This window comes from Trichosurus vulpecula, chromosome 5 (assembly GCF_011100635.1).
Source record: "Trichosurus vulpecula isolate mTriVul1 chromosome 5, mTriVul1.pri, whole genome shotgun sequence".
NCBI classification, from domain to species: Eukaryota; Metazoa; Chordata; class Mammalia; order Diprotodontia; family Phalangeridae; genus Trichosurus; species Trichosurus vulpecula.
In genome coordinates this window covers 193,699,831-193,721,901 of record NC_050577.1, presented here as the reverse complement: position 1 = coordinate 193,721,901, position 22,071 = coordinate 193,699,831, and the positions used below count along the sequence as shown (strand labels likewise).

Genomic DNA, 22,071 nt, shown 5'->3' with positions numbered 1-22,071 from the left:
AAAGGAGAAGGAATCAAGAAAAGGTCTGGAAATATAGGTATTGCCATGCAGGACAAACAACAAAATCTGGGGATAATCGAAGTCCTAAAGTCTTATTGGCTTAGTTAGGAAGCCACTAGCATTGCTCAGAGGACAGTAGAGAGGTTTGTATTGTAACCTCCAGAAGAGAAGAGCTATGGGCCGCCTCACCTTGCCCTCGGGCTTAGCCCAGCGCCTAAGCTTGCCTACAGCCGCCAGGAAGGCACTGAAGATGGTCTCATCAGACAGTTTGTCTCCAAAGCACTCAAAGTTGTCTTGCATCTTACGGAGGCCTCGTTCTGTGAGGGGCAGCAATGATAAACAGTAGGCCAGGTCTCTGTGTTGCCTCTCAGTCCTGAGGAGAGATGGGAATTTATGAGAGCAGAGCAATCACAAAGCATTTCCTAAGTGCTCAGAGTTGCCAGGTAGAGTAGATCCTGACACAAAAGTTAGATAGTGCCTGCTGTCAAAGAGCTTCTGTTTTACTGGGCACATATAACATGTTCATGGACAGGTAACAACAGTAGAGGCGTGCACAGGTAAGTTATACACAGCATATAAAAAAATATACATTGGGTGTGTGTGGGGTGGAGCACTAAGAACTGGGGAAGCCAGCAAAGGCCTTTTGAAGGAACTGGGGCTTGAGCCAATTCTTGAAGGGAACTAGGGTTTCCAAGAGGTACGGGTAAGAGGAAGTTCATTTCAAGCACAGGAGACAACCTGTGGACAGCACTATGGACTATCATATCTGAGGAACAGAATGCAGGCCAGCTTGCCTAAAATATAGGGAGAGGAGTGTGTAACCAGCCTGGAAATAAAAGCTCCAGTCAGATAGAGAAGGTCTTTAAATACCAAAATGGGAGTTTGTATTTTAATCCAACGGCAACTGTGACCCATTGAGGCTTCTTGAGTAGAAGAGGGACATGGTCAGAACTACACTTTAAGAACATCAGGAGTTTAGATATAGATTGAATGCATGGAGCTTAAGTTATGAGTTATTTTAATAGTCCGAGAAGTGATGAGAACCTGGATGTCTTCCATGTGCCTCTGTCATCCTAGGATCTTCGGTCCAGAACAAGAATGAACATGAGGGGTCACTGAGTCTAAGCCCCTCATTTTACAGATTAATAGAGACCCAGAGATGTTAAGTAACTTGCCCCAGATCATACAAGTGGTAAGTCACAGAGCCATGATTTAAGTTCTATGAAATCTAGTCTTTTTTTCATGCCCCTTATGGTCCTCATCACCTGTAGCTCCAGTGAGATTCTAAGGTTGGGATGGGAGGGGAGGGACTTTCTCTCCTAGGTTCCCTTAGCATGAAGAGTTCTACACTTTGTTGGCAGCATACCGGGCTGTTCGGAACCTCTGGCACAGCTTCTCCACCAGACTCTCTGTCTGCTTGTCCTTGGTGATGTAGGACAGAAGTTGCCTGTGAGGAAGAGAATTGTGACTCCCACCAAAGCCCATCCTTTCCTACCCTTACACTGTATTCTGCCACTCCTTCGCCTGGGTAGGAAGGATCTTCTTTTCCACAGCCCTAGGAATTTCTAACTGACCTTCTGACCTCTCCCATCTAGAGATTTCAAAAAAATCTCAAAGTTCATATTCATCAACCTGTATCTGAACAGGATACAGAAACCAAGGAAACAATTTAAAAATGAAAAATAAACTGGCACATGAAGGAGGCACATAGTCCAGTAGAAAAATAAATAGGGTTTTGCAGGTCAGAGGGGGAAAGATGTTCTTTACAACATTCCTGGCAAGTGTAACTCTAGCATTTGCACGAAGGTCTTTAAAAATCCTCACTAATTGTTAGAATGCTATTTTCTTTTAAAATCAAGCCAATGATGTGCCCCCCTGGGCCAAGGAGAACAAAGTCATCTTTCACGTGATCCTTCAAGTACTTGAAGAAAGATCCCACTGCCCTTCATTCTTTTCTAGGCTGCACATTGCTAGTGGGGTCCCCACCATATCACAGGAAAAGCTCCAGGGCAGGCACCTCATGATGACATGGAAAGGTTCCTCTTCCACTCCACTTTCGGGATCAGACAGGCGACTTATAATGTCAGGAAGGAGATTGTAGACTACGTTGCCCTGTAGGGGAGAGAAACAGAGGCAGCTGGAAGTATGTGACTGACCTGCACATGCATACCCCTAGTCCGGCACTCTCTCCTTCTGGCCTTCTCTGGGTGGGCTCACCCTCTCACCTTGCCGGCAAGCTCGTTGAAAAAGTTCTTTGCTAGGGCCGCCACTTCAGGTTCCGGGTCAATAAGCAACACAGCCATCTCGCTCACCTGCCCCTTCACCCTCACCATGTCCTTCAAGATTAGGTGGGTCATTACCAGCCCTGCTGTTTTCCGCACTTGAGAAGCTGGGTCCCGGAGTCTAGGGCAGACATTCAAGGTCAGTGAGAATGCCTTGGTACCAGTTCCAGTTAGGGGAAAGGAAGTTTTCCCTGTAGGGACCAAGGCCCTGTATGTGGTCCCAAAACAACTAGTTCTTCCTATTTTAGAGCCAAGAAATCCCCTAAGCATGAACCCCCATCATCCTTCATAATGGTGATGAAAAAGGGGGCTTCAGAGGGCCATAGATTAGCGGCAAAAGTCAATGTTTTGAGTTGTGTTCTTAGGTGTCCAGGTTAGCAGCGTGATCACCCTCAAATCAGCACTGGCACAGCAGATTTCCGATATATACTCCAAGTAAGGCTGATGACTGAGGTGCTTTCAGGTGCTGATTCAAGTGACTCTTGCCTGAATTCCAGGTTCCTAGTGACAGTGGAATCTCATGTAGTAGATCTTACCTAGCATAAAGGTTAGGAGTCCAGGGCTCTACCAGGTTGGGGAATCGGATGGCCAGATCGCCAATGGCCACCATGAGGTTGGATCGAACAACAGGAAGTGAAGACTTTTCCAGCATAGTGAAGAGGAGGCGGAGCTGGGAATCACAGAAAGTGGCACTGGAGGCAGAGAAAGGAAGGATGCTTACGGAAGTGATAACCCCTCAATTCTCTTTTAAAAGGCTGTGCCATAAGCCAAGGCCTACCTGATCATGCAGAACTTGCCAAGAGCTAGTGAAGCAGCTGTAGAGAGGGTTGGGTCACTATAGAGGCCAGGATTATTACAGACCTTGAGCAAAAGGGGCACAAAAGCCGAGAGTAACTGTTTGCCTGTTGGGAGACAAAGGATCAAGTTTCAGGCTGGAGATAGGAGCTTGGGCAGTAGGCCCAACACTTCCCCTATGGGCACCATAGCCAAAGGATGCTATTAAAAGGGGGAAAAAGTCTGCACAGAAACACCCACAGCTATAATATCAAAAAAAAATCAGAAATAATTTCTGCCTATTGACATGCCATAGATAAAGCAGTGGATAGAGTCAGGAAGACCCAAGTTCAAATCCAGCCTCAGACACATATAAGTGTGACCCTGGGCAAGTCACTTAACCTCTGACTACTTCTATTTCCTCAACTGTAAAATGGGGATCATATTAATGATATAACATATTATTACTATTGAATATGTGTATAATAATACCTCCCAGGGTTGTTGTGAGGGTCAAATCAGGTAATATTTGTAGAGCACTTATTATTAGCCCAGTGCCTGGCCTCATAAATGCTTTTTCCCTTCTTCCTTTATAGACAGATTGGTGTATCAATATACTTGGATACTACTGTGCTATAAAAATAGGAATAACACAAAGAAATATGGGCAGATAGGAGGTGATACAAAGTAAGGATGACAGAAGTAGAAGAACGGCAACAAAATCTCTGCATACAGATGGGGCAAGACCAGTTACAGAGCAAATAAATCATTCTTATTATTTTAAGTTTATATCACAGTTCTCCAACAAACTCCTGTTTTTCTGATGCCTTACTATGGAGCAGAACTGATGCTAGCTGTGTGAAGGCTAGGACTGGCCACATCTTACCCAAGTTAGAAAGACTTTGCCTAAGAGCTCCAGGCCAGGCTGTATATCTGTCCATGATCAATGGACAGACAGTGTCCAATCTAGCTAAGTTTGGAGAGGCTGGCTACACAGTGATGAATTTTTTAGCAGCAGCAATTTATGTAGATTTTCTACTGCAGTGTGGAGGGTTTGTGAACTGCTGGTGAGGGAAGTAGCAACACCAACAACATAATGAATCCCTGAGTTTATATCTAAGTACTAAATCATAATGTCAAAAATCAAAGTGTAAATAATTTGAATTATTTGAATATTAAAATTATTTGATTTGAATTCAGATAGACTGAATTCTATTTCAGCTTCCACCCCGTATTATGTTTATTTGTACTTACTGAAGGTCTTATTAAATTTATAATAAAAATTATGGTTTTTTTGTTAAAAAGCAAATGAGCCTGGAATACAGGAATATCATCCTTCTCCCTCATTTACCATCCAGCAGCTCCATCTCACAGATACTTCGGATCAGCTCTGCCTCTGTGTCATCAGCAGACGCACCTACTAGGCCTAACTCCTCCTCCATGGTACTCTCATTACTGGAATTCTAGTGAAGAGATTAGGAAATCACACAATTATTAGAGGCAATTAAGAAATCCTCAACAACTCTTATTCTAGCCTTTATTCACTTAGCTCTGCAGTTTGCTGCTGGAGAATTAACAGGATATACTAAATTAAAGGCAAAGTTGCAAGCAAAATCCCAGTCCTATCTCCTACACCAGGATTATCGGTAAAAGACAATAGAAGCCTTCAGTGGAGAAAACAAAGTTCAAAATCAGGTACCCTGGGGCCAAGAAGCAAAAACTGTTACAAATAATTTGAATCTAACTTGTTACACTGCAGTAACTTAAACTAGGTTGTTTCTTCATAAGTCTTCTCTCTCCAGAGGGGACCTTGGGTTCTTGGAAGTTAGTGCTAGCAGATTTGAAAACCAGCCTAGCTAAGTTGGGAGGGGCTCATCACCAAGTGATTATAATTTGTTTGGTCACAGCAGTTAATTAAAGCATTGACTAAAAGTGTGGAGCCTTGGTCTGGGGCACTGAAGGGAGTACCCACATTGATGAAAATCATATAGCCTTGTATTTATTAATGAAACATATTTCATTAAAATGTTATTTACTGAGATTTAATAACCATTAACACAAATTGTTAAAAAATACCAAATAAAATGTCATATTTTAGGTATTTATATAGCACTTTACAAACCCTTAAGCGCGATATATGCATCAGCTTTTGAGAGGGGAGGGGGGATCAAGAGAAAACAGACTGGAAATCACAGGTCAGTAATAATACCCATAATGATAATGATGGTGATAGAATAAAATCTTAACCTTTCAGCATGTAAAGAGATAAAACCCAAAGAATGAACAATGAAAAAAATACTTTTGTTCTGGGTCTCTATATAGTCCCACTCCCTCTGACTTTACCAAATAACTATTTATAGAAGAACTTCCTTCTTAGGCAGAAGTATACAAATTGTTGAATTCATATATAACCCTCTATTCTTTGTGATGGGAACAAGGCAAAGATGTTTTTCCTCCCTATTTCATAGCTAGGAATATAGAGGTCTCAAATGGAAAAAATGGCTGCTCTGAAGTCACACTGCAAATCCGAGGGAGAGCTAGGATGTGGGACAAGTGCTCCGATAGTCCATCTGACCTTTTCCTTCTGCCCTTTGGTCTTGGCTTCCTCCTGCTCTTCCCGCAGGACTCTGCGTCGGCGGAGCTCACTGCTCACCGCTTGCTCTAAATGCACCAGCTGTTGTAAGGCCACATCACCAGCCAAGGAGAGCAGGTTCATCAGCAGGAAAGTGGGAAGTGTAGGTGCTGCTTCTGCAGGAGAAATAAGCAACTGCATCTCAGGACCCTTCTTCCCATGTTTTCTTTGTCTTTCACTTGTTCTAGTACTGCTCTGACTAAGAAAAGGAGGAGTTCTCTACTTGGTTTATGAGTGTGTACGCATGTAAAAATACATTGATACAGACACCCAAAGCACATATAGAAAGCTGCATACCCTCCTGGACCCAGACCTATACAACGACAGGTGTTGTGCTCATATTTGAGCCCCAGGCGTCCCTAACACGATGGTCACTGGTAGTATTTGCTTCCACTGTGTCATATTTCTCCCTCTGTATCAGTGCTTTGCTCCTTGGCAGCTGGAATGCCAGGGAGGGTGGGAAGCAGAGCACAAAGGGCTTCTAAACATGACACCCTGAACAGCCCTCTCCAACCCCACCCTCTAGGCCTGGGCACTAAGCATCCCCTGTCTCTAGGCACTCACCTTGTTCCCACTCTCCCCACTTACTAGTACCCTCCTCAGTTGTACTTGGGTCCTGTATCCTCTCCAGAGTCTGCTTCCCACAAGCTTGCAATAGTTGAGCACAGATCACCTCAGGTCCTTCTGCTAGCTGGTAAATAAGGGTCACTGCCACCTCCTTGAAGGGGATCCAGAGAGGGTCTGGGTGGACAAAACCTAAAAGAAACTTAAGGAGTTATCTATTCCTTTCTTTCTTTTTTTTTTTTTTAAAGGCAATTGGGGTTAAGTGACTTGCCCAGGGCCACACAGCTAGTAAATGTCAAGTGTCTGGTCTGAGGCCAGATTTGAACTCAGGTCCCCCTGACTCCAGGGTCAGTGCTCTATCCACTGTGCCACCTAGCTGCCCCTGTTATCTATTGCTTAAACGCAATTTTCCCTGCCTTCACATATCTGTCTTGGCAACTTACCTTTAATCACCATGTCCTGGAGTCGTTCAAACAATCGGTGGTCTTGGGGCAGCCGGAATGGGGGCTGGCTTTTGCCCAGGCCAGGCTATGGTAAACAAGAGGGTGATTTTTGCAGCAAGCAAAAGCATCTTTCCTACCCCCAACCCAGGCAGTGTACAACTATCCCACACTTACCTTTTGGCTGCCAGAGATGTTGGCAATGGCCCGGCATACCTGCTGGGCCAATCGATAATCCTGTTCTACCTTTTCCTCTAGTGCCACACTTACTAGTGTGTCCAGATTGCTGCCCACAATCTCTGGCTTTCCTCTGGGGGGGAAAATGTGGGGGTTAAGGATAGTTATATAATAGTACATATCCTAAAAATCCACTGGGTGGTAAACCTGCAGCATATTAATGCTTCCAATGGACTTCCAATGGATCATGCCACTGGGCATGGCTCTGACCTGGGCACAAGCCTCAGGGTTATGGCAGCATCACACACACTGCTCAGTTCGCTATTAATGGAAGGCAAAGGAAGCTCACAAGGAACTGTTCCCTCAGACTTGGCCTCTTCTCCCAAATCCCATCCACGTCTCTACATAAGTCCCCTGAAACTTACTTTGCCATCATTCCAAGTAGCATGACAGAGGAGCAGCGCTCCAGAGGAGAGCAGGAAACCTTCTCAGTAACACGTTCCCACAGCAGCTGGGTTACTGCTGGCTTTAATTCTCCTTTCTGCACAAATTCACACAACTAAAGAAAAGAAAATATAAAGAAGGCTCATTAGGGGATTAAAAAAAAAACCAGGGTCTTCTCCCTGCTCCTCCTCTATTTCTCTGAATACTTGGGCATACAACAAAGTTTCAAAAGGCAAGGTGGCACTAAGGGAAGGTGCTCTACTTTCCCTAGGAAATGCAAAGGAACATATAAACTGTTCATACTTCTAATTAATACCTCCATCGGATATCTCCCACATCTGTGGCCTCGAGCCGAGACTTGTTTTTCAAACCATTCCTACAGTTCCAATAGCAACATGGACATTTCTACTAGGATGACTTTTTTGAAAAAAAGTTTTTGAAAAGAATTTTAAAATGTTTTATAATGCCTTTCATTTTACATGTCATTTTCAATACACTGACTCACTGAATCCTCCTTTGTAACAAAGAAAAAGTCAAATTAAACCAATCAATAGGGATTGTGGCTGACAGCACATGCAAGACTCCATGCCTTGGAGTCCCCTCGGTCTCTCCAGAAAGGAGGAAGGTGTGCTTCCTCACCTATTCTCCTGGACTGAGATCCCTCATTTTAATTAATTAGAGCTTAGTTTTAAGTACTGTATTTATTTATTACAGCATGTATATTGTTCTCCTTTTCCTGCTTATTTCACTCTGTATCAGTTCATAAAAGTCTTACCATGTTTCTGAATTCACTAGATTCATAACTTCATATGATAGGTTTTTTTTCTCCTTTTTTAAATGTGGGCTGTCTCTTCCTAAAAGTTGTAGTGAGGAACCTCTCTATACCAATGTATTTCAACAACTATTATGCAACTTAAACTATTAGAGCTGCCTAGGGAACTGAGAGGGTCAGTGACAATTTCATGAAGGACACATGGCCCAGGTGTGTTTCTGTGTACTCCCTTATGTACAATTTGTTTAGCCATTACCCCAGTTAATGAGTATCTACTTTGTTGCCAAGTGTTCTGCTGCCACAAGGACTATGAGTATTTTGGTACAGATGGGGCTCTTCTTTCTGTCTTTGACCTCCTGGGGCTTCTGCCCAACACTGAGATCACTGGGTATTAATAGTTTAGTGCCTTTTCTCAAACGACTTCAGAAAGTCCTCATAATTCCCCCACCATGACCACTTCTTTCTTCTTCCATCAGGTACCTTGAATATGAAGGGATAGCATGTCCCAAACTGAATTCCTCTTTACCTCCATTTTTTATTTACTTAATTCAAAGAATCACAAAATCTAAGAGCTGGAAGGAACCTCTGAGTAGCTTTAGTCCAACTCATATCTGAACAAGACTCTCCTCTACAAACATTCCAATAATTGCTTATCTAGCATTCGCCTCAAAATGTTCTATGAGGGTGACCCTGCTCCTTTTCAAAACAGCCCATTCCACATCGGAAGAGCTTGAACTAGTAGAAGATTTTGCTTATATCAAGTCTAAATTTGCCTCTGGGCACCTTCCACTCATGTTCCCAGTTCTGCTCCAAAGGCCAAGCCAACCAATTCTGATCCCTCTTCTCCTGGGGTTTCACTTAGGCTCAAAACCTCAGAGTCACCACTGACTCTTTGTTTTTCACTTAGTTACCAAGTCTTCCTTCTGATGGAAATATCTATCATTCTCTCCATCCCCACAGTCAGCATCCTGGTTGAAGCCCCTATCATGTCATGTGGGCCTCTGAACTTGTCTCCCTGCTTCCAGTTTCTGACTTCTCTCCAATCCATCCTGCATATGTCAGCTTCATTTTCCCTAAGTAAATAAAGACAGTCCACTTTCTCTTTTATGACTACTTTTATCTACTGTTTAGTTAAGAATCTGCTCCCAAGTCATAGTGGTAAAATATCTCTCTCCACTTCTATAATTATTTTATGATAGGACCCTTTATCTTTAAGTCATGGATCCATTTGGAGTTTACTGTGTTATGTGATGTAAAACATTAGTCTATACCTAATTTCTACCAAACCATGGGAAAGCAGGTACACTACGGCATCACTGGTGGAGATCCAACTACTCTGGAAAACAAAACTGGAGCCATACCCCAAAAGTCACCACGCTGCACAGAGAAGAATGGCACATCCTTTGACTGGGCAATGATACTGTGTTTAGGCATATATATCACAAGGAGATAAAGGATAATCTGCAGGAATTTTTATATAAATGTTAGCAATTATTATGATTATGGTTATTGCTGTTGGAAAATGGGGATAATAAAGCACCTACTTGGTCGGTTCTTCACTTGCAAAGTGAGTGACTTAGAGTGGATGGCAAATGTGTCTTTCATGAACTCTAGCATTCTGTGATTCTACTTATCTCCCTGTTCAAAAATGTTCACAGGGTTCCCGCCACCTACAGGAATAATAACTATGACAGCTCACATTTCTATGGTACTTTAAAGCTGACAATGGGGTACAGCCATGGCAGCTGACCTTGGGGTGTTTCTTGGTGGACTTCTAAACCAGCGGCTGCCACCTTCCTTAAGCCTCCCTTCCTCACAGTTTACAGAGATTCCCAACAGGGCAAGGGTAGAGCAGCTAGCTGTACCAATCCATCAGCTTCACCCACCTTGGTGATCTCAAGACTTTAGGGTAACAATGCCGTACAAGAGTTTGGGGACCCCTATCTACAGGAAAAAACTGGGTGTCACATTCAAAGTCCTCTGGAAGTTGGTTCAACTTTCAATCTTTCCAATTTTATCTCCTGCTCATTCTATGATGGTCAGACTGGTCAGTTTCCTAACTGCCTTCCAAATATACCATTTCCTACCTCTGGACCTCTGTTCTGGGTTGAAGCCTGTCAGGAATTCCCCCCTTTCAATCTAAGTCAAACTCATTCTTCAAGACACAGATCAAGTCCTATCTCTTCCATTTGGTTTTTTGCAACTACTTCAAACCATATTAATATCTCCGGGTTCTTTCTCATAGACCTTACTGCCTGTATCATTCCCTTTGGCATATAACATACTGTCTTTTAATGCTATTTAAATATTTCGTGTATATTTTGTCTTCATAGATGGATTGTAAACTGTCTTTTTGTAGGGGGTTTAAAGAAAGAAAAATGTATTTCTGTTGCATTCCTCACCCTGCCTCACCTCACCCAATGTTGAGCAAATTATTCACTAAATAACTGATGAATAAGTGCCTGAAGATGAGATAAAATACGAAGATACTTACAATTTCTTCCAGACACTGAATTGTCCCAACTGAAGCATCCACCAGAAGCAGAGAGAGGTTGTGAATTAAAGTCTGGGCCTTGCCTCTGTGGGATCAGCAGTAAGCAATTTAATTTATTTCAAAAATTAATAGTTTATTTACAATTCCTCCACTTTTAAATGTACCCCAAGAAGGTAGAGACCCCTAAAGATACTGCACAACTTGGGTTATGGGCTGATTGGTGGGGCTTCTGGCTCTGAACAGTGGTAAGCTGACACCATTGTCTGATGGTGTTTCTGGGAAGTCTATTCCCTCAGTCCTGTTATTTCCCTTATAATCTATAACCCCGACGTGCCGCTTCTAAAAGGGTTCCCTGATTGATTAGAAAATGACTGACTGATTAGAAAATTCCCACAAAAAACCTGTCCTCATAAAAATCAGTTAAGACAGGACAGAGATGGAAAGGGCTCAACATACCTGGCAGAATCTCCTTTGGGGTGGAGGTAGAGCTGGCGGTAGGCATTGAGCACAGCTTCCCTGACACCAGGTTCCTTGGACCACACAAGAGGTAGCATTCGACGTACCCCCAAAAGTGCTTGTGGTACTCCAAACTGGTACACTGTTACGAAGAACTCAATCACCTCTTGTACCACTGAGGAGACAGACAAAAATGATCATTTCTGCTCAACATAGCATGAAAAGGCAGCTGCTTCTTTCTGGTCAAATACAGTTCTGCGGATAGAAATTTTCCCACAACAATCCAGTTTCATCTCCATACTGTACAACAAATAGAATTTATCTGCTGCCAGCCCATGCAGTGAAATTCTGAGTAAATTAACCAAGAGAGACACAATCTTTACCCTTAAATAAACAACCTATGACTGAAAGGATGACCGCTTCAACCTTTAAACCCAGGACTGTTAGCTCCTCTGCCCAGAGGGGCCCTGGCATACCAGAAGTGGTGTTTTCATACATCATCTTGCTGATGATACCAATGGCTTCAGTGACTTGCAAAGAAAACTTGTAGGCATCCTGCAGATACTGTACTAGCATCTCCTGCTTCACCAATTCTTCCTTGTCACTGTTGTTCTCTACCATCCCACGTTTGTCCTCAGGTACAGCTTCCACAGAGGCTGTTTTGTCTGGAGAAACCTGTAGATTCTTGTCCTGAGTGGAACTTGCAAGGCCTAGAATTGTGGATAGTTCTTACTGGTAGGGAAATGAATGGTTCTAGAAGCTGGACAAATATCTTTAGGTCTTTCCCCTTGTATTAATTTGGACTGAAATTGGACACATCCCTCCTCCCTCCTCAAGAAAAATATGGTTCCTGGTGGCAGAGTGAATCCTTAAATCTTTTGAGGATTAAGGATTGAAGACTTCAGATAGATTCTTAGACTACTGTCATTCTAATGCTATATGGGCTCTGTTGGTTACCTTTGAAGATCCCTCTTAGTAGATTCAGGATTCTAGCCTCTTCTGATTCCTCTTGGTTTATATGATTAAAGGGTGCTTCCTCTTGGAAGCGTTGTATAGCCTCTTGGGTGAGAGTGATGGCATGCCTGTAAGAACCCATTAATTAAAAAAAGAAAAATAATCTATTTATACTCAGCAAAACTTAAGAGTAAAGCACCAAGCTGCTCTCTTTTAGCCTGACACAGTCTCATTATAGCTTTCCTCAAGGGACATTCCCAATTCCAACAAATCTCCAATGTAGTTGCCCCCAAAGAATATGGATACTTCTATTAAAAAGATGAGGGTTGCTTGACATATTTGATACTCCCAATAACCTTTTGTCCATATGTTCTTTTTTTCCTTTTTGGCAAGGCAATCAGGATTAAGTGACTTGCTCAGGGTCACACAGCTAGTAAGTGTCAAGTGTCTAAGGCTGGATTTGAACTCGGGTCCTCCTGACTTCAGGGCCGGTACTCTATCCACTGCAACACCTAGCTGCCCCTCCACATTTTCAAAAGACACAAATTTCTATCACATTCTCCAGGAACTCATATCAGATTAGTAAACATAAAACAGCCTAGGGCTGAGATCCAAAAAATCTAATCCTTTCACCAAAAGCCACCTTAAATCTGTTTTAAAACATTAAGTTCTCTTTAAATATTGTTTATGAAAATTGTAGGTTGCCAGCTGCCAAGAGAAGTGCTATCATATTTAAATTTCAAGAAATACCCAACCCAGGAAAGATTCCTATTGGAAAGAACCAATTTTTATTTATCTATTCTTTAAAAAGAAGAGATCCAAACCACTAATGACGACAGAAATGTAAATGAAAAGAACTTTTGAGTTTCTACTTCATACATAGAAAATTGGCAGCAATGACAAAAGTTAAGAATAATCAATATTCATAGAAAGGACTGTGGAATAATAGGTGTATTAATATATTATCTGTAGAACTGTGAACTGATTCAAGTATTTTAGAAAACAATCTGGAATTATGCTAAGAAAGTAATTGAAATGTCCATACCTTTTAAAAGACCTACAGGCTGCACTGCTAAGCATATAGCTGAAAAAGGTCAAAGACAGAAAGAAAGGTCCCATACTTTCCAGAATATTTAGAGCAACACTTTTTGCAGTAGAAAAGAACTGGAAATTAAATAAATGTTCATCAACTGGGAGATGACTAAACAAATTTTGGCACATGAATGCAATAGACTTTTATGTACTGATGATATAAAATTAAATAAGCAGAACCAGAAAAGCAATATATACGATTAGGACAACAACGTAAAGAACAACTAAAACAGGAGCTTTGAATCAGTTCAACCGTTCTGGAGAACAATATGGAAATACGCCCAAAGAGCTAAAAACTGTGCGGACCCTCTGACCCAGAAATACCGCTACTAGGTCTGTATCCCAATAAGATTAAAAAAAAAAAAAAGGAAAAGGACCTATATGTACAAAAATATTTATAGCAGTTCTTTTTGTGGTGGCAAAGAATTGGAAATGGAGGGGATGGCCATCAACCGGGGAATGGCTGACCAAGCTGTGGTACATGATTGTGATGGAATACTACTGTGCAAGAAATAATGAGCAGGACGGTTTCAGAAACACTTGGAAAGACTTATATGATCTCATGCAAAGAGAAATGAGCAGAACCAGGAGAACACTGTACAAAGTAATAGCAATATCATAAAAATGACCAACTGTGAAAAACTTAGCTACTCTGATCAAGAAAATGATCCAAGACAATTCCAAAGGACCCGTGATGAAAAATGCTCTTTGTCTCCAGAGAGAGAAAACTAATGAACTTTAAATGCAGACTGAAGCATAATTTTAAAAACTTTATTTTTCTTGTCTCTTTTTGGTCTGTTTTCCTTTGCAACATGGCTAATATGGAAATGTTTTGTATGACTTCACATGTATAACTGACATCAAATTGTTTGCCTTCTCAAAGCGGGGGAGGGGCGGGAGGCAAGGAAAGAATTTGGAGCTCAAAATTTTAAAAAATGATTGTTAAAGTTTTTTATATACAACTGGGAAATATTTAACTAAATATATTTGTATACATGCACATATAAATACACACACACACACACACACACACATCTATGTCTATATCTATCTTTATCTATGAAAAGAACTAAAACCACCAAAATAAAATGCTGTATAATTAAAATGATCAAGCTTGGCTCCTAAGAGATATGGGAACATAGACCTATGACTTCTTTTCTTTGCAGAGCTAGTCGACAAGCATTTTATGAAATGCCTACTATGTGCCAGATACTTTGCCAAGCATTAGGGATGTAAAGAAAGCCAAAAACAGACTGCCTTCAAAGAGCAGAGAGACTAATAGGGGAAAAATGTAAATAATTAGGTACATACAAGATATATTCAGGATCATTAGAACGTAATCTGAAAGAGAAGAATGTAGCAACTCAGGGGAACGGAAATGGCCTCTATTAGAACATAAGACTTGAAGGAAGCAGCTTAATCACTTAACCTGTTTGGGCTTCAGTATTCTGTTCTATGAAATGAGGGAATTATATCACTAATAATTCTCTACCCCAAGGAGATCAATGAAGGAAAAGACTACATGTACAAAATACTTAAAATAGCAACTTTATTTGTTGTAGCAAAGAACTAGAAATTAAGGGGCACCCATCAACTGAGGAGTAGCTGCACAACCTTCTGTATACAGAGCACTAGACACCTTGCATGAATATATGATTATTAAGCCTTAGGAAATGGTCAAGGGATGGTTTCAAGGAAACCTAGGTAGACCTGTATGAACTATTACAGAGTAAAGTGCAGAATCAAGAACATTGTAAAGAAAAACAGTTTTGAAAGAATTAAGAAATTTGATCAAAGAATGATCATCCACGACTCCCGGGGCCTGATGATGAAAAATGTGCCTACCTCCTGACAGACAAGGGATGGTTTCAAGGAACAGAACGAGACATGCATTTTGGGACATGCTTAAAGTGTGGCTGTATTTTGTTTGACAATCTATATTTTACAAGGATTTTGTTTTATCTCTTTCCCCACCAAGTTTTGGGGAGAGAAATAGACTATTAATAGCACTGTCAAATGGGAAAAAAAAGTCAGTGAAGCACTTAAAAATGCACTGAAGAGAAGGAAATTCAGAAGGGCATATATGAGGACAGCTTTGAAAGTAAGATAGTCAACTTTTTATATACTAACAGGAAAAGGAAGCTGTATGTCTAAGAGATTCATGGCTTTATGAACCCTAATTTTCTGCTATAATCTGTATAAGGAAATGACCAGTTTTTTTTTGTTACATAAAAATAAAAAAGAGGGTCAAATTAGATGACCTCAAAGGTCAACCCCAGCTCTAAATCTTTGTGACCCAAAGACAGTGTCTTGCAGGCTACCATACTTATGTTAGGAGACTGGTAGGATAAGAATAAAGTCAACTGAAAAGTAGCAATAAGACAGGAATAGGACCAAAAAGAGAATATTGTCATGAAAGCCAAGGAAGGAGAGTGTCCAGTAGGAAGGAGGGAGTAGTGAGCAGTATCAAAATCTGCAGAGAAAGGTTAACAGGATGACAACTGAGAAAAGGCCATGGGATTTATGTTATGAGATCAGTGAGGACCTTTACAGCCTCCAGTCACTCAATCCCTTCCACTTATTTTTTCCTAATCCATCAATGGTGATCTAGCTTTATTTTTCTCTCTTCACAAACAGCATACCCTACCCATGACTCTCCTATCTCCTCATTTTACTGATCTTCATGCCCTGTCATACCTCAAGCCTACTGATTTCTTCTCTACTCCTCTTTTGCAGTGAGGAACAATCATTTTAATTGATTTCACTACAGATTCATGTTATGTAATCTCAGTTAGGCTCTGCCTGATGCATGGTAATCTTATTTGTTTAAATTAATTAATTTATTTTATCCTAGTTACATGTAAAAAAATTTTCAACATTTGTTTATAAAACTTTGAGTTCCAAATTCTCTCTCTTGCTCCCTCTCCACCCCTCCTCAATGATAAGGCAAGCAGTTCAATATAGGTTATACATGTGTAGTCATGTAAAACATATGTCATTCCTTTGCTCAAAAACATTCAGTGGCTCTCTTAGGAAACAAAACAAACTTCTTGACTGTAATTGGAAGCCCATTATAATGTTCTTCTAGTCTTATTTCACATTTGATTCAGTAAAACAAAACGCTACCTCACTGACTTTTACAGCAAGGTACTTCCATTCATACATTAACATGACTCAAGACTCCTTAGAAGATGTAACAACAGAAATGGCTTGTTCAATGAACTGGTAATAAACATCAGGCAAAGCAACAAAATAGGAGAAAATATGCTTGTAAATGGTTTTGCTACTGTGACGGAAGAATTTCAGACCAAAGTCCAGGTAAAGGAGGTTCCCTGTGGATGGTGAGGTCCTTCAGATGCTCCTGTTTGCTGACTTGCATTTAAACAGACACAGTCTAGATAAAATCTGTTCAACAGATGGTGCAGAAGGACAATTATCTGGTCCCAGAGTTGAAGAGAAGGATGAGAGTAGTCTGCATTGCTTTCGGATGACTCTAAAACACTTTTACTGACTTAAAGCTTTCCATGAAAGCAAATGCCCATTTTTAATGCTAAAAGTGTTGCTATATGGCAGTGAGACGTAGAACACCACTGCCTCTGAAGAGCTAGTGATGAGTATTACAAAGAAGTCGATGGAGAGGGACAAGGTGAGTGTAAACATACCAAAAACAAACTCAGGACAGGAGTAAAGGATATCATCAAGTAACTGTAGGAAAAGAAAAGAGGATGTGCTATTACATGGCAAGTCAGTAATACCGACAGGTAAAAGGCCAGAGAATTCCTCAGGTAGGTACCCTGTGGAAGCTGAAAGAAAGGAAGGCCTCCAGACAGCTGGGTGGACGTACACTCTGTGGCAAACTGTTGGGAAAATATAGAGAAGAGAAATAGAGGATGGATAGGCATACACAGAATACAGTCTGCATCATTTGAGGGAACTCTTGCATTAATGAGATCACACATCACACAAAATCCCACATCACACAAAATCCCTTAAGACACTGCATGTTCCAGCCCAACTGAACTTTTATGCTGTTCCCTAAACTGGACATTCAATCATCCCTTATGTCTAGGATTCAATCCTTTTCTCCTTTCCAAGATCTTTCTTTTCCTTTCAGGCTCACTTCAGATTCCACCTCGTTTGTGGTGGAACACTCCCTGACACCACTCCCTCGGCCATGGTCAGCGCTCTCTGTCCTGTCAGAGTACCTTCCATGTATTCATCTGTATACGTGGCCATCTCTCCAATAGAATGGAAGTTGTACAAGGGCAGAAGCTGTTTCATTTCTGTCTTTCTTTCCCTAGCACCTGGTACGTGGCACTGAATGTAGATGTAAATTCAGAAATACTTATTGTTACTGAATTGCTCCATTCTGATTAGGAAGGAAGAACAGCTGTGGCAAGGTCCTGGAGGAAGTGGGAAGGAATGAGCTCATGGGAGATGGATTAGCTAAGTGATGTGTAGGGAAACTGCTATAATCAAAAGGAAGTAGACTAGGGACTACCAAGGCAGAGAAGTTTGGGGAAAAGGAGGAAAAGACCTCAGGATGGCCTCAATCTTCTCACCGAAGTAAGAGGCTAAACCAGAGGTGGGGAACCTGTGGCTTCAAGGCCACATGTGGCCTTCGAGGTCCTTCTGACTGAGTCCAAGTTTACAGAACAAATCCTTTTATTAATGGGATTTGTTCTGTGAAGTTTGGATTCGGTCAAAGGGCCAAACTTGAGGACCTAGAGGGACACATGTGGCTTTGAGGCTGCAGGTTTCCCATTGCCGGGCTAAAGTATCTTTTGTAAGTATAGGTAATAAAAGTCTAGTTAAGTCTATGAGAGAAAAAAAGTTAGATGAGTCACTTTGGGGAATGAGATAGATAATAAATACAAGTACAAAACAATGTAGGGGAAGAGAGCTTAGAGTGTGGGCCAAGTTCAAAGAAGTGGTCCAGACAGAGTGCTATGAGATCTGAAGAGACAGAGGTCACTTTCACCTGGGGAGAATGTAGACAAGGCATTCAAAAAACCTTCATAGAGCAGGAAGCACATGACACGGAGAGACTTCAGTGGATGGAGGTTAGGGTGGGACAGGAAAAGAAGAGTCCATTCCAGATATGGGAAATGGTGGGAGAAGAAAGGTACAGGGGCAGAGCAGGTACCATTATGAATGAAGAGCAGGTACCATTATGAATGAAGAGCAGCTTGGCTAGGATATTAAGGCGGAGGAAGTTATCAGATAAATACTGTAAAGATAGCTAGTTTAGGGGTGTGGACAGTTTGAAAGCCAGTATCAAGACTTTACTTGCTAGGGAGCAAACTAAAGTCATCTTAATAAAGTGATGTGATCAAACTGATACATGAAAATTTGCTGGGCAGTGGTACAGGGGATTGGAACAGGCATATCTGAGTAAGGAAGCTATTACATGAGTCTAGGCAAGAGGTAATAAGGGCCAAACACAAGGTGCCTCTAATGGGAGTCGGAAAGAGGGGGAAGATGCAATACTGCCAAGGTAAAAGCAAGAGAACCTGGCAATAAATTAGATGTGGGGGGTTGAGGGAGAGGAAAAAGGCAAAGACACTGAGATTTTGAGCCTCAGTGAGTGGGAAGATGGTATTGACATATGAGTTGAGGGAAAGGTAGGTTTTTGGTGAGAATAAGGAGTTCAGTTTGGGGCATCTTGATTTTGAGATGCTGGCAGGACATTTAGGTTTACATATCCAGCGGCTGGGAGACTTGAGAATAGAGTTCTAGGGAAAAGTTAGTAGGATGGAGAGAGAGGTTTGGGATGCATCTGTGGTGAATCCATAACTGAGGCCAAGGGAGTGTATGAGACCACCAAATGAGAGGTCCAGGACAAAAACTTAAGGGACAAGAAGATAAATACAGCAAAGAGACAGAAAGGGAATTGTCAGAGAGGTAGGAGAACCACAAGAGTGCTGGGTCATGGAAACCAAGAGAAGAGAGGATGTCACTAAAGGGGAGGAAATGGGGAAAAGGCTTTACACAGAATTTAAGTAGGAAGAGAAGACTCCAATGGATTTAGTAATGTCACCTACTAGAGGAGATTTAGTCAAATAATGAAGACAGATACCAGGCAGCAAGCGGTTAAATGTGGATGATGAGGATGAATATAGACCATTTTTTTCTTCCAGTTTGGCAGGGAAAGGGAGGAAAAAGAAAGAGGGGACAAAAGTTGGAGGAGACAGCAAAGTCAAGTGAAGATATCAGTAAAATAATAGTCAGAAGGTACCAAACTGTGGCTGGGTACTTGAAGACTTTTTTCATCTAATTATCTTTAAATTTCATATATGTCATTTGAATTGATTTTAACCATTTTTAAAGAGAAAATGAGAAAAACACTACACTTATCTCAATCTCAGACAAAACTATGTTGAGTAAAGGCAATAAGCACCTATCTTTCAGATTCAGGTCACCTGACCATGATGAAAGTACCCAGAATCATAGTCTAACTTCAGTTTCTGTTTAAAGCTCATCAAAGTTGAAACTATAATCCTAAACAAATCAAGGGCAGAGGTTATCCTCTCCCACTTACTTATAACTGGCCTTCAGAAGAAGCTGCTGGATGTGCTTTGCCACCTCCTCAGCTGTTTCTGTATCATGAAGATTTTCTCTTTCCTTTCCCTCTGTTTCAGGCAGCTTCAGGAGTTGCTGCAAGGTGGCCTGAAGCTCTGGCAACATGGCTTCCCATTCCTCCTCAAGATCTGGTACCACACCTAAGGAAGGAGACTTATTTAATTTGACTTCCAAGCTGTGTTTGTGTTGGTGCAATAAAAGGGTTATCTGGGTTAGAGCTCACAGGGAGCTGTAGCTCGATGCTTGGCTCTCATTTCCTCTAACTTCTGAGCCTCCTTCTGAAGTGGTCTGGACAGGTCAGCATCACTGAGCTATGGAAACAGAATGGATATCAGGAGTTACTGAAGGAATCTAATTCCAAACCTCATCTTTCTAATCTTTTTCTCCTGGGTAGAGAGGCTGCTTACCTTACATGAATAGGGGTTGTTGGCTAAGAAGGTGGCCAGCAGCTGGATAGCATTTTTACTCACTAACACTGATTTGTCAGCTAGACGCCCCACTGCAAGGTTCACCACTGCCTGGAAGCGTGTCAAGGGAAGAGCCTACATGAGGAACAAGGGAAGTGTCAACTCATAATACACAGTACCCATCTAAGCCACAGAACACCTGAGATTTCTGAGCTGACTCGATCACTCTTTTATTTCTGGAAGTATCAAGAAATTAATATAGGATAGCTAAGGGAAGTGTTGTTCTTGCTTGGTTAAGAAGGTCACTAATGTCCTTAAGTGTGGCTTTGAAATAAGGGTTAAGAATCTCAAAACTATGTACAGGATGACCTTTGTTACTACTGACACTAAAGGCCTAACTTAATAGGAACACATAGGGAAAACCTCTAAGCCCTCCTTTGGAGTGGAGGAATAAGCTTTACATTCTGGATACTTTCTTCAGCCCTGATAATCAGATGCGGTCTAGAGTGCCAGGGGCCCTTCATAATACAGGGGCCTCACCTTCTGCTGGACTATTCGAGTAAAAAGTTGCAACACACGGCTTCTCACAAAAGAGTTAACGTCATGACCGTGGGCCTGCAAGGTGTCCAAGAATTGATCTCGAGTGCCCCGGGCTGCCTCTTCCAGCTGATCCCCATTCAGTACCTGCAGCACCATTTCTGTCATAGCTGCGAGAACTGCATTGCGCATCATGTAGTTCTAGTAGAAAGAGAGAAATGTACATTAAGGGCCTCTAAGCAAAAGCTGAGGCAGAAAGGAGCAATAACAGACTTAAACCAGTTTTTACTGATAAATTATTTTAAATTCCATGAAACATATAACCATTCAAATACAGGATTTCCTAAAAGTCTTAGTACAGTTTTAAGATAGGAAGTGAGGGTAGGACAGTTTTAAGCTATTACAGCTTACCACTGCACTAAGCCTTTTGGAACATCAAAAATCTCATATGGGAACAAGAACCTAAAAAAAGATAGTACAAGCTAAATCCAACCAAAAAAGCCTGAAAATAAGTATGCAAAACAAAAAGTTGCTGCAAATTATTAAATATATGTACGTGTATATATATATATATATATATATATATATATATATATATATGTATATACAAAACCATAAAACCTTTTGTTATTTTCTTATAAAGACATCCCGATTATCAGAACATCAAGTAGAGATCTTAAACAATTCAATTTTAGAAAATGAAACTGAGGAGGGGGAACCAAGATAGTGGAATAAGGGCAGAGACTCATCTGATCTTTCCCAAATTGCCCTCCAAGCAATTTAAAAATAATGCCTCAAAATGAATTCTGAAGCAGCTAAACCAGCAAAAGGATGGGTGTGAAACAACATTCCAGCTTAAGGCTTAAAAGACTGGCAGGAAAAGTCTTTCTCACTAGAATAAGAAAGGAATGCAGTCCAGTGTGCTATACTATTGGGGCACCTCCACATTCCCCTCTTAGAACTAGATAAATCTAACCAAAAAATAAGAAGGAAATTAAGGAGATGAATAGAATTTTAGAAAAATTAAATAGACCTCTGGAGAAAACTGAATGGGAATAGAAAGGAATATGCCTTTTTCTTGTGCCACATGGCACCTACACAAAAGCTGACCTTGTATTGGGACATAAGAACCTCACAACCAAATGGAGAAAAGCAGAAATATTAGATGCATCCGTTTCATATCATATTGCAACAAAATGACATTTAATAAAAGGCTGTGGATACATAATTAAAAAATAATTGGAAAGTAATCTAATTCTAAACAATGAGGTCGAAAAACAAATCATAGAAGCAGTCAATAATTTCATTAAATAGCATGACAACGATGAGACAACATACTAAAATTTATGGGATGTAGCCAAAATGGTACTTAAGGGAAAATTTATCTCTCTAAATGCTTACATCACTAAAATGGAGAAAGAAGAGATCAATGAATTGGGCATGCAACTTAAAAAAAATTAGAAA

The 22,071-nt window shown here is 41.1% G+C and overlaps 1 protein-coding gene across 3 annotated transcripts in view; it reads right to left on the bottom strand.

Moving 5' to 3' along the window:
* NCAPD2 (non-SMC condensin I complex subunit D2) overlaps positions 1–22,071 on the bottom strand; it is a 49,516-nt gene that overhangs the window by 3,220 nt on the left and 24,225 nt on the right. For all 3 annotated transcript variants that reach the window (XM_036761910.1, XM_036761909.1, XM_036761911.1), the window contains exons 10-29: positions 20,611–20,808; positions 20,071–20,205; positions 19,887–19,974; positions 19,623–19,803; positions 11,993–12,117; positions 11,512–11,745; positions 11,036–11,210; positions 10,580–10,664; positions 7,295–7,428; positions 6,870–7,002; positions 6,696–6,780; positions 6,277–6,444; positions 5,632–5,804; positions 4,408–4,519; positions 3,061–3,184; positions 2,819–2,974; positions 2,226–2,403; positions 2,018–2,112; positions 1,367–1,447; positions 190–373 (exon numbers count right to left, since the gene is read on the bottom strand). In XM_036761910.1, the coding sequence (XP_036617805.1) occupies positions 190–373; positions 1,367–1,447; positions 2,018–2,112; positions 2,226–2,403; positions 2,819–2,974; positions 3,061–3,184; positions 4,408–4,519; positions 5,632–5,804; positions 6,277–6,444; positions 6,696–6,780; positions 6,870–7,002; positions 7,295–7,428; positions 10,580–10,664; positions 11,036–11,210; positions 11,512–11,745; positions 11,993–12,117; positions 19,623–19,803; positions 19,887–19,974; positions 20,071–20,205; positions 20,611–20,808 (2,844 nt within the window). The remainder of the gene's footprint in view (positions 1–189; positions 374–1,366; positions 1,448–2,017; positions 2,113–2,225; positions 2,404–2,818; positions 2,975–3,060; positions 3,185–4,407; positions 4,520–5,631; positions 5,805–6,276; positions 6,445–6,695; positions 6,781–6,869; positions 7,003–7,294; positions 7,429–10,579; positions 10,665–11,035; positions 11,211–11,511; positions 11,746–11,992; positions 12,118–19,622; positions 19,804–19,886; positions 19,975–20,070; positions 20,206–20,610; positions 20,809–22,071) is intronic.